Source organism: Hibiscus syriacus, unplaced genomic scaffold, assembly GCF_006381635.1.
Source record: "Hibiscus syriacus cultivar Baekdansim isolate YM2019G1 unplaced genomic scaffold, ASM638163v2 tig00110332_pilon, whole genome shotgun sequence".
Classification (NCBI taxonomy): domain Eukaryota; kingdom Viridiplantae; phylum Streptophyta; class Magnoliopsida; order Malvales; family Malvaceae; genus Hibiscus; species Hibiscus syriacus.
The window spans coordinates 4,463,658-4,476,710 of record NW_024062688.1 but is presented as its reverse complement, the minus strand read 5'-3'; the positions used below and the strand labels follow the sequence as shown (position 1 = coordinate 4,476,710).

The window sequence follows — 13,053 nt, the reverse complement described above, 5'->3', positions numbered from 1 at the left end:
CAATGCACTCACTGCATTCGATGTTCATTTAAGAGTGCATCGGTACACAATGAATGTGCATCGATGCACACAACCCATAAATTCCAGTTAGAGCACGAAATTCACTTTCTTTTTAACTCAACTCTTCATATTTCATCCCCTTTTATATTCTTAACTCACATACACATATTCAAACTCATTTCTATTCATTCATCACCTCTTTAACATCAAAATCCTATTCTTCATATGTAATTCAAGAATTACACTAAATTTTTAACATGTTCCAAATTCAATTATATTGTTTCTAACTTCTTAATTAGACCATTGACAAGTCAAATTTGGTCTGGAAATCCCATAAATGTCTTTCTACCAAGATTTCATTTATTCACTTCCTTCCTTTAATCCTTTCTATACCTTTCCTCTTATTGTTTTATGACAAATTAAGCTTCCCTTAAGCTTAAGAGTCACTTGATAATCGAAACCAAACTTAAAATTCAATAAGAAATCAATTAACCAAAAACTCACATTTGCTCTTGGCTTCCACGTGAAGGAGAAATAAAAAGAAAAGAAGAGAACTCTGGAGAAATCTCTCCCTTTCCACGTGGTTCTCTTATCTTATAAAGGAAAATAAAAATCTTACTTGTCAATTGACCATTTTACCCTTTAATTCATTCAATAATTACTAAACAGCCTTCAACTATATTTCCAATAAGTCATTAAACTATTAAACTATTCTACTTTTATCACTAAGTTTAAAAAATTATCATTTTAGTCACTGACCCGGATTTCAAGATGTTACACTATATATAGGGATGGACGTTTGATTCAAATTCGACATGTTTCGACTCAACTTATAGGATGTTTTTTTTTTTGAAAATCCGAGTTTTGGTTGGATCAGATTCCGGTGAAAAATACTCGATTGACATGAAAATATTAATATAATTAATATTTATATATTTAGAGATAATTGTTATAATACTTCTTTATTTGTATTTTTATTCAATTAGACCCCTAATTTACCTAATAAACATGAGAAATATGTGTGTATATCAGGTTGAGTCGAGTATAGATTTTTATCTTAAAAGTCAGGTCAGGTTAAACTTTTCTAAACTCAGACCAAATCAAGTGATAAATAAAAACATTATACTCAGATCAAATTTGAATTGATCATATACTCAATCCGATCCATAATCATCCTTACCTAAATGACTATATCTATAAAAATCAAAATAGAAATGAAACATGGATCGGGTTATTACCCGGATCCAGCATCTATAAAAAATCAAAATCCAAGAGCTGGCAAACGAGCGCACCAAGGCACATTTTTTACGCGTCCTTTCCTCCTTCTCCAGTGCCTTAGATCGGATCTCTCCTCTGTCTCTCTTTGTTCTTTCACTTTCTCTCTTTTCAAACGTTTTAAATTCTCTGCTTCGGATCTCTTCGAACAGTTTTTGTTTTTCTGTTTCTCTCATCTCTTTATCAGTGTTCAGTTTTGACTATCGATTGAAAGATCCGTTCTCAGCCGTTAGATCCACTCCTGATTCGTCAATCTTGCATCCTTCGATCTGAGCCACCATGGCGGCCTCGAACGCTCCTATCTCCATGAAGGAGGTCTTAACTGTAAGTCTTCTCGTTTCAGTCTAATTTCCCTCGCTCTTCGTTTTCGTTTCAATCGGTATTTAATATATTATAGTTAATCATCGGTTTCCGAGTTTAATAGAATACTTTATAAACTTTATCATGTCTAATATATATAAAACTTGATTAGATCTGTTTGGAAGTTGCTCTTTACGTTTTCAAATAGTGAGAATTTTTAGTGATCTGAATGATGATGTACGATTGCAGTTGCCGAGCGTTGGTATTAATCCACAATTTATCACATTCACGAACGTAACTATGGAATCTGATAAGTATATTTGTGTGAGAGAAACCTCGCCGCAAAATAGTGTTGTGATCATCGACATGAGCATGCCGATGAAGCCCTTGAGAAGGCCTATTACAGCGGACTCTGCTCTTATGAATCCGAATTCTAGAATCCTCGCTTTGAAAGGTCAGTTTCCTTAACTACCTTAGTAATTACATTTTATTGGAGCACGGGAAATCTGAGTCGTTAATTGATTTTGACTATATAGCATTTATGTTATTGATTAAAGGGTTGTATATATTTTTTTTCTTGTTCTCTGGCCAATCAAAGAACCGAATTCCGTATGAGATTTATCTTTATCTAATACTTGTGCTGAAAAAATGTTTGAAATGGCATTGAAGCTTCTTTTGTTAAATGCTTGCTACCTGCTCTTTGCTTTCTAAAATGAACAAATGAATGTTATACCATACCTGTTAAGTGCTAGATCCCTGCTTTTGGCTGTGAATGAACAATGTTATTTGTAGTAATCAACGCTTTTCTGCTTTATTTTCTATTGAATATTTTTTGGTGTATTTGTTCATCAATTTGTTTAGTTTGCCAAGAACAATTGGTCACTTCCGCTGAGGGGTAGAGTCATCTTATAGTGGAATTTACTTCAATTTGATTCAGTGAGACGAGAACAAATACGCAAATTGAGTGGTTTTACAGACGGATAAAAAACAATTTGTGGACAAAAAAAGCTTTTTTTTTTATGTTACGACTCTTCCATATATGTCTGCTTTGGCTTGAATGGGCATTCTGAAGAAACTTCAGTTTAGGTCTTCTATAAAAAAAAAGAGGATTTTTGGCTTGAGTTTTTTCCTCCTGGCGAGAAAGCATTTATTCTGCAAATTCATTTCAAAAGACTTCATTCGGTACACGCAAAAAATAGGCCAATTCAGCAGCTTTTTGCTCAATTTTTTGCGGAGTCAAATTCTCATCAATACGAGTCAAGGGAATGGCCCCCTGGCCTCTGATTTCCATTTAAAGGACACGACGAGCATAAATACCCTCTTTAACTTCTATTCTTTCATGAAGTACTTAATATTCCTCCTAATGAAAGTATTAAGGGGAGGAGATTAAATATCTCAACTATTAATTTTATGCCTTCTTCAATTTTTATTTTCTATCTAAGCTTTATGCTCATCGAAATGACATTGATTTTGTAGCTCAACTACCGGGAACAACTCAAGATCACTTGCAAATATTTAACATAGAGTTGAAAGCGAAAATTAAATCGCATCAGATGCCTGAACCAGTAAATTCATTTTTTATCCTATTTATTCTTTTTAAATTTCCTTTGTAATTGTTTCATAGGTTATGTCATTAGCTGTCTACCTCCGCATTCTTTATATTTCCTCAATAGTGAACATGATCGCTTGAGCTTAGCAAAATGTCCTTGGTTCATGTCCAGGTTGTATTTTGGAAATGGATTAGCACAAAAATGCTAGGTCTTATCACACAGACCTCCGTGTATCATTGGTCAATAGAAGGTAAGAAGTTATTCTGTTAACTTATCTAGTATCACATGCAGCCGTGTTTTATCTATCATATAATACCTTTTATGTTATGTGTTTCATTGCCTCTTATTCCTTGCAGGTGATTCTGAACCAATGAAGATGTTTGAGAGAACAGCTAATTTAGTCAACAATCAGATAATAAACTATAAATGTGACCCTTCGGAGAAGTGGTTGGTTTTGATTGGAATTGCCCCCGGTGCACCTGAGGTATGCAGCATTTTTTTTCCTTTTTCTTTTTGAAGGCGGCATTTGCTTCATCTGTATGAAGTTTTGGGAATTTGAAATTTGAGACACGTAAGTAAATAAATTTTTATTCCAAAAAACAGAACTTTTGTAATAATATATTCTAAATATTTCCCTAAACTAACTAGGCCTAAAAAGTTCTAGCTGTTTTGTTTGTTATGTGGCCCATAGTTCAACCATATTGGTGATTTATTTTGTCTCTTGCAGTGTCCTATAGGATTTTCATCCCTCTAAATCCATGTTTTAGTTTTCTTTGCTTTTTCTGTTCTCCATTTTTGTCTCTATACTGTCAGAATAGTTCCTTGCATTAAAATTATTAGTTATGAAGGTCTATCTTTAGAAAATTTATTTGCTGCTACTATATAGTTCTGATTTTGATCCCTTTCTTGTCTCCTTTAGAGGCCAAAATTGGTCAAGGGGAACATGCAACTTTTCTCTGTTGATCAGCAGCGTAGTCAAGCTCTTGAAGCACATGCTGCTGCTTTTGCACAATTTAAGGCAAGGGGATTTCTTCAACTTCTTTCCCTAGACATTTTTATACCCTGCTCTAACAACTAATTATTGTATATGCATGTTTGAATCCGGCAGGTTCCAGGAAACGAGAATCCTTCCATTCTTATTTCTTTTGCTACCAAGAGTTTTAATGCTGGCCAGATTGTGTCAAAGTTGCACATAATTGAGCTTGGTGCTCAGCCTGGTCAGCTTGCTATGATATCTGTTATACTTTTGTTATCCCATTGTTGTGTATGAAGGGATACTGATGGTCTTTATTCATGAACAAAAAAATTGAAAGATAAAATTAAAAAATAAAACAATTTCCCATTTCTTCAAGTAATCCAATGATCAAGAGTACAATAAGAAATTACTTTTAGCTTAGGGGTAGATCAGTTGGTTGGGACCTTACTTTATAAATTTGTGGGGGATTTCATTCAGTAATCCTAGAATTTTATCTGTGCCAATTCTAAATTATGATCAAGACTAAGTTAAATTTTTTGATGGGGGTCTTTGGCTGTAAATTAACTATTATTCTCAAAACATAGGATTTACAAGATTTTCTTTTATTTTCTTCAGTCTATTAGATTCCAAATCTGTTAACAGAACATCTAATATGACAGGTAGGCCATCATTTTCAAAGAAACAGGCAGATCTATTCTTCCCACCAGATTTTCAAGATGATTTTCCAGTCGCAATGCAGGTAGCATAATGTCCTTAATTTTAATTATTTTTCTTGTTAACTTTTTCTAAAATTTATTTTTGTGCCTATACTAAGACAAGTTTCTTTTAATTGGCAGATATCAAACAAATATAGTTTGATCTATGTTATCACCAAGCTGGGGCTGCTGTTTGTTTATGATCTAGAGACAGCAAGTGCTGTATACAGAAATAGAATCAGCCCAGACCCAATATTTTTAACCTCTGAAGCTTCAGCAGCAGGAGGGTTTTATGCCATCAATAGGCGAGGTCAGGTGTTGCTGGCTACTGTAAATGAAGCAACAATTGTGCCATTTGTTAGCGGCCAAGTATGTTTTTGCGCCTTTTCTGGTTTGTTTTCTGGTATCACTAAGGTGAGACACGCTGGCTTACAACTTTTCGTGGTTGTTTTCTGTTTCAGTTGAACAATTTGGAGCTTGCTGTCAATCTGGCTAAAAGAGGAAACCTTCCTGGTGCAGAGAACCTGGTAAGTGGATTGATTTGTGTATAGTTTGGTCTATGGTTTGTGGATCTTTGCGTTGGAATGTCAATTTTGGAGCAAGAACCTGATATATCAACTAAAAGCTTTACATTTTGTGGTAACTCTCTTCATGAATTTTGGGATTTCTTCAATCTTCTACAATTCTGAGACTGGTGATACATTGCCCTCTTTTTTATTGATATACTTCAGTGCCAATTATTGGTTGTGTTTTTGCATTTGAATTGCATAATTAGATTTTGTTCTTTTACATGTTTTTGGCTGCATTTTGTTGACAATAATACCTAGTCTAAGTTATTCAATTTGAGCTGTTATTTTATTTAGATATTGTTTTTGCTTACTTTTTTCTTTCAATATATACTAGGGTCTTGATTCTCTGGTATTGGATATCTCAGGTTGTCCAACGTTTTCAAGAATTGTTTGCTCAGACAAAGTATAAAGAAGCTGCTGAGCTAGCAGCGGAGTCTCCACAGGGGATCCTACGCACACCTGATACAGTTGCCAAGTTTCAGGTCTCATTTGCTTCTTCTTTTATCATTTAGGTTCTGGTTTTTATGTTTGTGTTGATTTTATCTGAGGCAAAAACGTTTATCTGAATGCTGCAGAGTGTACCTGTGCAAGCTGGGCAAACTCCTCCATTGTTGCAGTACTTTGGTACACTTTTAACAAAAGGGAAGCTTAATGCATTTGAGTCATTGGAATTATCTCGACTAGTGGTAAACCAAAACAAGAAGAATCTTCTGGAGAATTGGCTGGCTGAAGATAAATTGGAATGTAGTGAGGAACTTGGTGACCTTGTGAAGGTTTGATTTTTACTCACCAGAATAAAATAGCATTTGTATCTTGTAAAATTTTGTCTAAATTTCAAAATAAAAAATGTTCAGATGTTTTTTTTACTTTTTTTTGGTATTCGTCTAATTTCATTTTGCTTTTGTTATAGACTGTGGATAATGATCTTGCACTGAAAATATATATTAAAGCTAGGGCAACTCCTAAAGTTGTTGCAGCTTTTGCAGAACGGAGGGAGTTTGACAAAATCTTGATCTACTCAAAGCAGGTGATTACCACATTTTCCTTTTTGTTGACACTTTCTGGTGCGATTGATGCATGATCTTTTTACAACCATCTCCACAAGTTTTTACATTCCTGTGAATGCTTGTATCAAATAGTCATGACTAAATTGTTTCCGCAGGTTGGGTACTCTCCGGACTATTTGTTCCTTCTGCAAACAATTCTTCGTACAGATCCACAGGTTTGTTCTTCTTTTCTGTAGTCCTTAGTGTTTGAGGTGTTGAAAGCGTGTCATATGAATAATTGATAAATATGTTTAGTTGTATTGAATCTCTTCATTGAAGTCCTTTTTATTGTTTGGCAATCAATAGCTATTATTATGATCTTTTTGATGGGATTTGATCTGTAATTTTCATGGACAAAGGGGTTATCACTTGTTTTACTTGCAGGGAGCAGTTAATTTTGCATTGATGATGTCTCAAATGGAGGGAGGCTGTCCAGTTGATTACAACACTATTACTGACCTTTTTCTTCAGGTCTGATGTTTATCAATTTGATTGTGAAAATAACCTTACTTTTCTATATGAAACACATGAAATTGTTTTCTTTGGATATCTGCTTTTTCTCAGAGGAACTTGATACGAGAGGCTACTGCATTTCTTTTAGATGTTTTGAAGCCAAATCTGCCAGAGCATGCTTTTCTACAGACAAAGGTTATTTCTTTGATATGCTGGTTCAGCTAATCTCTCTCTCTTTTTCTGTTTTATGGAAACGAATAATATATGTAGTTAAATACCATTCTTTTCCATGCAGGTTTTGGAAATCAATCTAGTGACTTTTCCTAATGTTGCTGATGCCATTTTAGCAAATGGAATGTTCAGTCATTATGATCGCCCTCGAATTGCACAACTTTGTGAGAAAGCTGGTCTCTATGTGCGAGCTCTGCAGGTAATTATCTTATCAAGATTTGTACTTATCTCATTTTTGTGGTTTTATCCACTAAATATCTCCCTGATTCAATTAACTCCTTTTTTTGTAGCATTACTCTGAGTTGCCAGATATTAAACGTGTCATCGTGAATACGCATGCTATTGAGCCACAGGTACATGTTGTCCACTATCTTTATCTCCTTGGGAAAATAGAGACTACTATGTCCTGATATTTTTTTTTCAATAATAATTCTATTTTCAGGCACTTGTCGAATTTTTCGGCACTCTTTCACGAGAATGGGCTTTGGAGTGCATGAAGGACCTTCTGCTGGTTAATCTAAGGGGCAACCTTCAAATAATCGTTCAGGTAAAGAATGTTGTATAATGACATACAAATAATGTTTAGTAAATTACCGAAGAGCCAAAGACTTAGCTAGATGGTTTTGCAGGTTGCCAAAGAGTACTGTGAGCAGTTGGGTGTTGAGGCTTGCATAAAACTTTTTGAGCAATTTAAGTCATATGAAGGACTTTACTTTTTCCTGGGATCTTATTTAAGCTCAAGGTAAGCTATTTAACAGACATGAAATTTCCTGTCTGACTGGGCATAACACAGCTATTTCTAACTATGTTGTTTTCTTCTGGTTATGGGACAGTGAGGATCCTGATATACACTTTAAATATATTGAAGCTGCTTCTAAAACTGGACAAATAAAGGAGGTTGAGCGCGTAACCAGGGAATCAAACTTTTATGACGCTGAAAAGACAAAGAACTTCCTGATGGAAGCCAAGCTTCCTGATGCCAGACCATTGATTAATGTTTGTGACCGATTTGGGTTTGTCCCTGATCTCACTCACTACCTCTACACAAATAACATGCTCCGTTACATTGAAGGTTATGTTCAGAAGGTATGTGATATTCTCCACTAGATATGTTCACTGGCATACTGCGTGATTTTAATTTAAACAAAAGTAATTGTCATCTTGTTTGCTTGTTTTAATAGGTGAACCCTGGGAATGCTCCTTTGGTAGTGGGACAGTTACTAGACGATGAATGCCCTGAAGATTTTATTAAAGGTCTCATTCTCTCAGTACGTTCTTTGCTACCAGTCGAGCCCCTTGTGGATGAATGCGAGAAGAGGTGATTTTTTTTAGTGGATCTTGTTTCCTTGTTTCCATCTCTTCATTATCATGTGATTCTCATTTTTTGGCATTTGGTTTCCAGAAATCGACTCCGTTTGCTTACACAGTTCTTGGAGCATCTTGTAAGTGAGGGCAGCCAAGATGTGCATGTCCACAATGCTCTGGGAAAAATTATCATTGAAAGCAATAACAATCCAGAGCACTTCCTTACAACCAACCCTTACTATGATTCCCGGGTCGTTGGTAAGTACTGTGAGAAACGTGATCCCACCTTGGCAGTTGTGGCTTACCAAAGAGGACAATGTGATGAAGAACTTATCAATGTCACAAATAAGAACTCGTTGTTCAAATTGCAGGCCAGGTATTCAATACTTCAGTTATGAACGATAGTATATCAGATCTTTGTTTGTTAGTGACTTATTGGTTCATCCTTTGATTTCAGGTATGTTGTAGAGAGGATGGATGCTGATCTTTGGGACAAGGTTCTAAATCCTGAAAATGAATATAGAAGACATCTAATTGATCAGGTTGTGTCGACTGCTTTGCCAGAAAGCAAAAGTCCAGAACAAGTCTCTGCAGCTGTTAAAGCCTTCATGACTGCTGACTTGCCCCATGAACTGATTGAACTTCTTGAGAAGATAGTGCTCCAAAACTCTGCATTCAGTGGGAACTTCAATCTGCAAAATCTACTTATTTTGACAGCTATCAAGGCAGATCCATCTAGAGTTATGGATTATATCAACAGGCTAGATAATTTTGATGGACCTGCAGTTGGAGAAGTGGCTGTGGAAGCTCAACTATATGAAGAAGCTTTTGCAATATTCAAAAAATTCAACTTAAATGTTCAGGCCGTCAACGTTTTATTGGATAACATTAGAAATGTTGATCGAGCCGTGGAATTTGCTTTCCGAGTTGAAGAAGATGCTGTTTGGAGTCAGGTGGCAAAGGCACAACTAAGGGAAGGGCTGGTGAGTGATGCAATCGAGTCATTTATTCGTGCAGATGATGCTACTCACTTCCTTGAGGTTATCCGGGCTTCTGAGGATGCTAATGTCTACCCTGATCTGGTGAGGTACCTTCTGATGGTCAGGGAGAAGGTCAAGGAGCCCAAGGTGGACAGTGAACTCATATATGCATATGCAAAGATTGATAGACTGGGTGAAATTGAAGAATTCATTCTCATGCCAAATGTGGCTAATCTTCAAAATGTTGGTGACCGGTTGTTCGATGAAGAGCTCTATGAAGCTGCAAAAATCATATTTGCGTTTATATCTAACTGGGCCAAGTTGGCTGTTACACTTGTGAGGCTTAAACAATTCCAGGGTGCTGTTGATGCAGCACGGAAAGCAAACAGTGCCAAGACATGGAAGGAAGTTTGCTTTGCTTGTGTTGATGCAGAAGAATTCCGATTGGCACAGATATGTGGTCTTAACGTGATTGTACAGGTGAGTTTAGTTTCAGGATGACTTGCAATTTTTAGGAGTAATGAAATCATTGCACGTTCAGTTCCCTTTTTCTTCTCATGTTTATCTATTGGAGAGTGCTTTTCTGTGATGATTTTGACCAATATGTTTGCTGATTTTTAGGTGGATGACTTGGAAGAAGTCAGTGAATACTATCAGAATAGAGGATGCTTCAATGAGTTAATCTCTCTCATGGAGAGTGGTTTAGGATTGGAACGTGCACACATGGGTATCTTTACTGAATTGGGAGTTCTGTACGCCAGATATCGCCCGGAGAAACTTATGGAGCACATTAAATTGTTTTCTACACGCCTCAATATTCCCAAACTGATAAGAGCTTGTGATGAGCAGCAGCATTGGAAGGAACTTACATTTTTGTATATCCAATATGACGAATTTGATAATGCTGCAACTACTGTGATGAACCACTCTCCTGATGCATGGGATCATATGCAGTTCAAAGATATAATCGTCAAAGTTGCTAGTGTTGAGCTATATTACAAGGCTGTCCACTTCTACTTGCAAGAACATCCTGATCTTATCAATGATATGCTCAATGTGCTTGCGCTTCGTGTGGATCACACTCGTGTTGTTGACATCATGAGAAAGGTTCCGTTTTGGCAGAAACTGATCTAATATTAAAATAAACAGACTTTCTTTACTATTACCTTAATTTATTTGGGGTTGACAATTATTTCCTTCTGGTGTTTCAGGCTGGTCATCTACGCCTTGTGAAGCCGTACATGGTTGCTGTTCAGAGCAACAATGTGTCGGCAGTGAATGAGGCATTGAATGAGATTTATGTTGAGGAAGAAGATTATGATAGATTGAGAGAATCTATTGATTTGCATGACAATTTTGATCAGATTGGACTTGCACAAAAGGTGAAGTACTGTTTTTCTTACGTTTGTTTTTATTGATAGGTTTGTTTCTGATATTATAATTTCTAACTGCTTGTGTAGATTGAGAAACATGAGCTGCTTGAAATGAGGCGTGTTGCTGCATATATTTACAAAAAGGCGGGCAGGTGGAAGCAGTCCATTGCCTTGTCAAAGAAGGACAAACATTACAGAGATGCAATGGAAACAGCTTCACAGTCCGGAGAACGTGAACTCGCTGAGGAGTTGCTTGTTTACTTCATTGAACAGGTACTCAACTCATTCCCGAGTAGGTAAAATATATATGCCGACTCATAAATGGTATCTGCTTGGCCAACAGCTACTTCTAATTATGTTGTTTTTCTCTCTTCCACTTGTTCCTCCAGGTTCAAGTAAAAGCTTTGTTTTTCTATTTTTCATTTTTCTTGAAGTATGTGTCTAACACATATTTGCGCATGGTTATGGGATCTGACCCTCTAAAGACTCTTCAAATGCAAGAAAAAATCTAAATATAAATGTCGGATATGTGTATTCCACACATCTGAGTTAGTACCATAGGCTATAAGTATAAAACCATTGTCTTTATAGGTATAGGAAACGGAAATTGTAGTCTTTAATGTACGCATGTTTTTACACTATGGTGGTTCTCCGTCTGGTATTATCACTGTAATATTTGTTTTTGTTTCGAACTGGACATAATTTCAGTGTCAACCTCTTTGTACAGGGCAAGAAGGAATGCTACACATCGTGCCTCTTTGTCTGTTATGACTTAATTCGACCAGATGTTGCTCTTGAGCTTGCCTGGATTAACAACATGATTGACTTCGCATTCCCATATCTGCTGCAGGTGATTTATGTGCTCTGCTGCTATCAGTATCGTCATTTAGTTAATTGTTTTATTAGCTAAAACGCTTCGATGGCTGATCGTAGCACAACTGCTTATTTTACCATGATACTGGTTTGTTTCAAGATAGTTCTTATTTCTATATTATTTTTTCATTGATTTTTTTAGTTTATCCGCGAATATACTGGCAAAGTTGATGAACTTATCAAGGACAAGATTGAAACACAAAAAGAAGTAAAGGCTAAAGAGCAAGAAGAGAAAGAAGTCATAGCACAACAGGTAATAATAATAACCTTAAAAGGCCGATAACTCAACTCCATTTTCTCGAAAATGTATTATACTCCTGCACAGTGGGAGTAGCTAGACTTTCGACGGATTCGAACTCCTAACCGATAAAAACAAATGCCTTATGTTGCAGAACATGTATGCTCAGTTGCTACCTCTTGCATTGCCTGCACCACCAATACCAGGTATGGGAGGACCAACGATGGGTGGTGGATTTGCGCCTCCACCACCACCCATGGGGGGAATGGGAATGCCTCCGATGCCACCATACGGGATGCCACCAATGGGCAGCAGTTATTAATTTGTGACAGGTTTGTTTGATTGAAAAAGCTTTTAGCCCAGTTGATTCGTTCTGTTGCAACGACGGAAAAGACTTTGAATTCGTTGTTCCAGTGTTGGCAATTTCTTCAGGATTTTGAATAATGTCATTTTATATTGTCTATTTGATATTGCTAGTTTGTAATATTCTTTTTGTGTTTTTGGGTTGAAAGAATCAATATTTTTGGTTGTTGGCAAGAAGGTAAGCCCAGGATTATGATCATATTGCATATTTGAATTTTGTAGTATCTTCGTTTGATGATGTCATTGGAATTGACCAAGCGGTATGTTCGAAAACACCACTTCACACTTTTTTCTTTTCTTTTCTTTTTGCTTCATTTTTTCTAATTTGAAACAGAATTTGTTTCCGATATATATAGGGCTACCTTTTATTGGTAAATTTGCTGGCTGAATACATGAATTTTAATTTTGATTTCATGTAATTTGTGTTAGCTCGTTCTCATTTTGACTATAATTTTTTAATTTTTGGCAATTAGGTCAGCTAACTATATAAATGCATTCAATAAAGTCACTTGCATTTAAAATTTAACAGAAGTGTTGACGTGATAGTTAATAAATTGATATAATTATACATTTGATCTTCAATATTTATAAATTATATCAATTTAATCACAATTTTAATTTTAATTAATAAATTTAATATCCAATTAGATGGTGACATGTGCCACTATTAGATTGGATGATATTTTATTAATTTTTATTATCTAATTTATTTTGTTTTGTATCTAATCATGTGGTGACACGTGTCAATACAAAGTATTATGAAATATTGTTTGGCTTTAGATTAATGGAAGAAATGGTGACTGTAGAAGAAAATTGATGAGGTTTA

The 13,053-nt window shown here is 35.8% G+C and overlaps 1 protein-coding gene across 1 annotated transcript; it reads left to right on the top strand.

The window, feature by feature from the left end:
* Nucleotides 1-1,290: 1,290 nt before the first annotated feature.
* On the top strand, nt 1,291-12,196 carry LOC120119477 (clathrin heavy chain 2-like). The gene is made up of 30 exons (XM_039139295.1): nt 1,291-1,599; nt 1,825-2,029; nt 3,052-3,140; nt 3,297-3,375; nt 3,482-3,609; nt 4,045-4,143; nt 4,234-4,342; nt 4,761-4,840; nt 4,938-5,165; nt 5,258-5,323; nt 5,731-5,847; nt 5,941-6,138; nt 6,276-6,392; nt 6,528-6,587; nt 6,796-6,882; nt 6,976-7,059; nt 7,160-7,294; nt 7,386-7,448; nt 7,538-7,642; nt 7,725-7,837; nt 7,929-8,181; nt 8,277-8,413; nt 8,498-8,776; nt 8,858-9,860; nt 10,002-10,487; nt 10,592-10,762; nt 10,841-11,026; nt 11,481-11,603; nt 11,769-11,879; nt 12,019-12,196. The coding sequence occupies exons 1-30, from the start codon at nt 1,555-1,557 to the stop codon at nt 12,184-12,186; spliced, it is 5,124 nt and encodes a 1,707-aa protein (XP_038995226.1). The 5' UTR covers nt 1,291-1,554; the 3' UTR covers nt 12,187-12,196.
* Nucleotides 12,197-13,053: the final 857 nt, after the last annotated feature.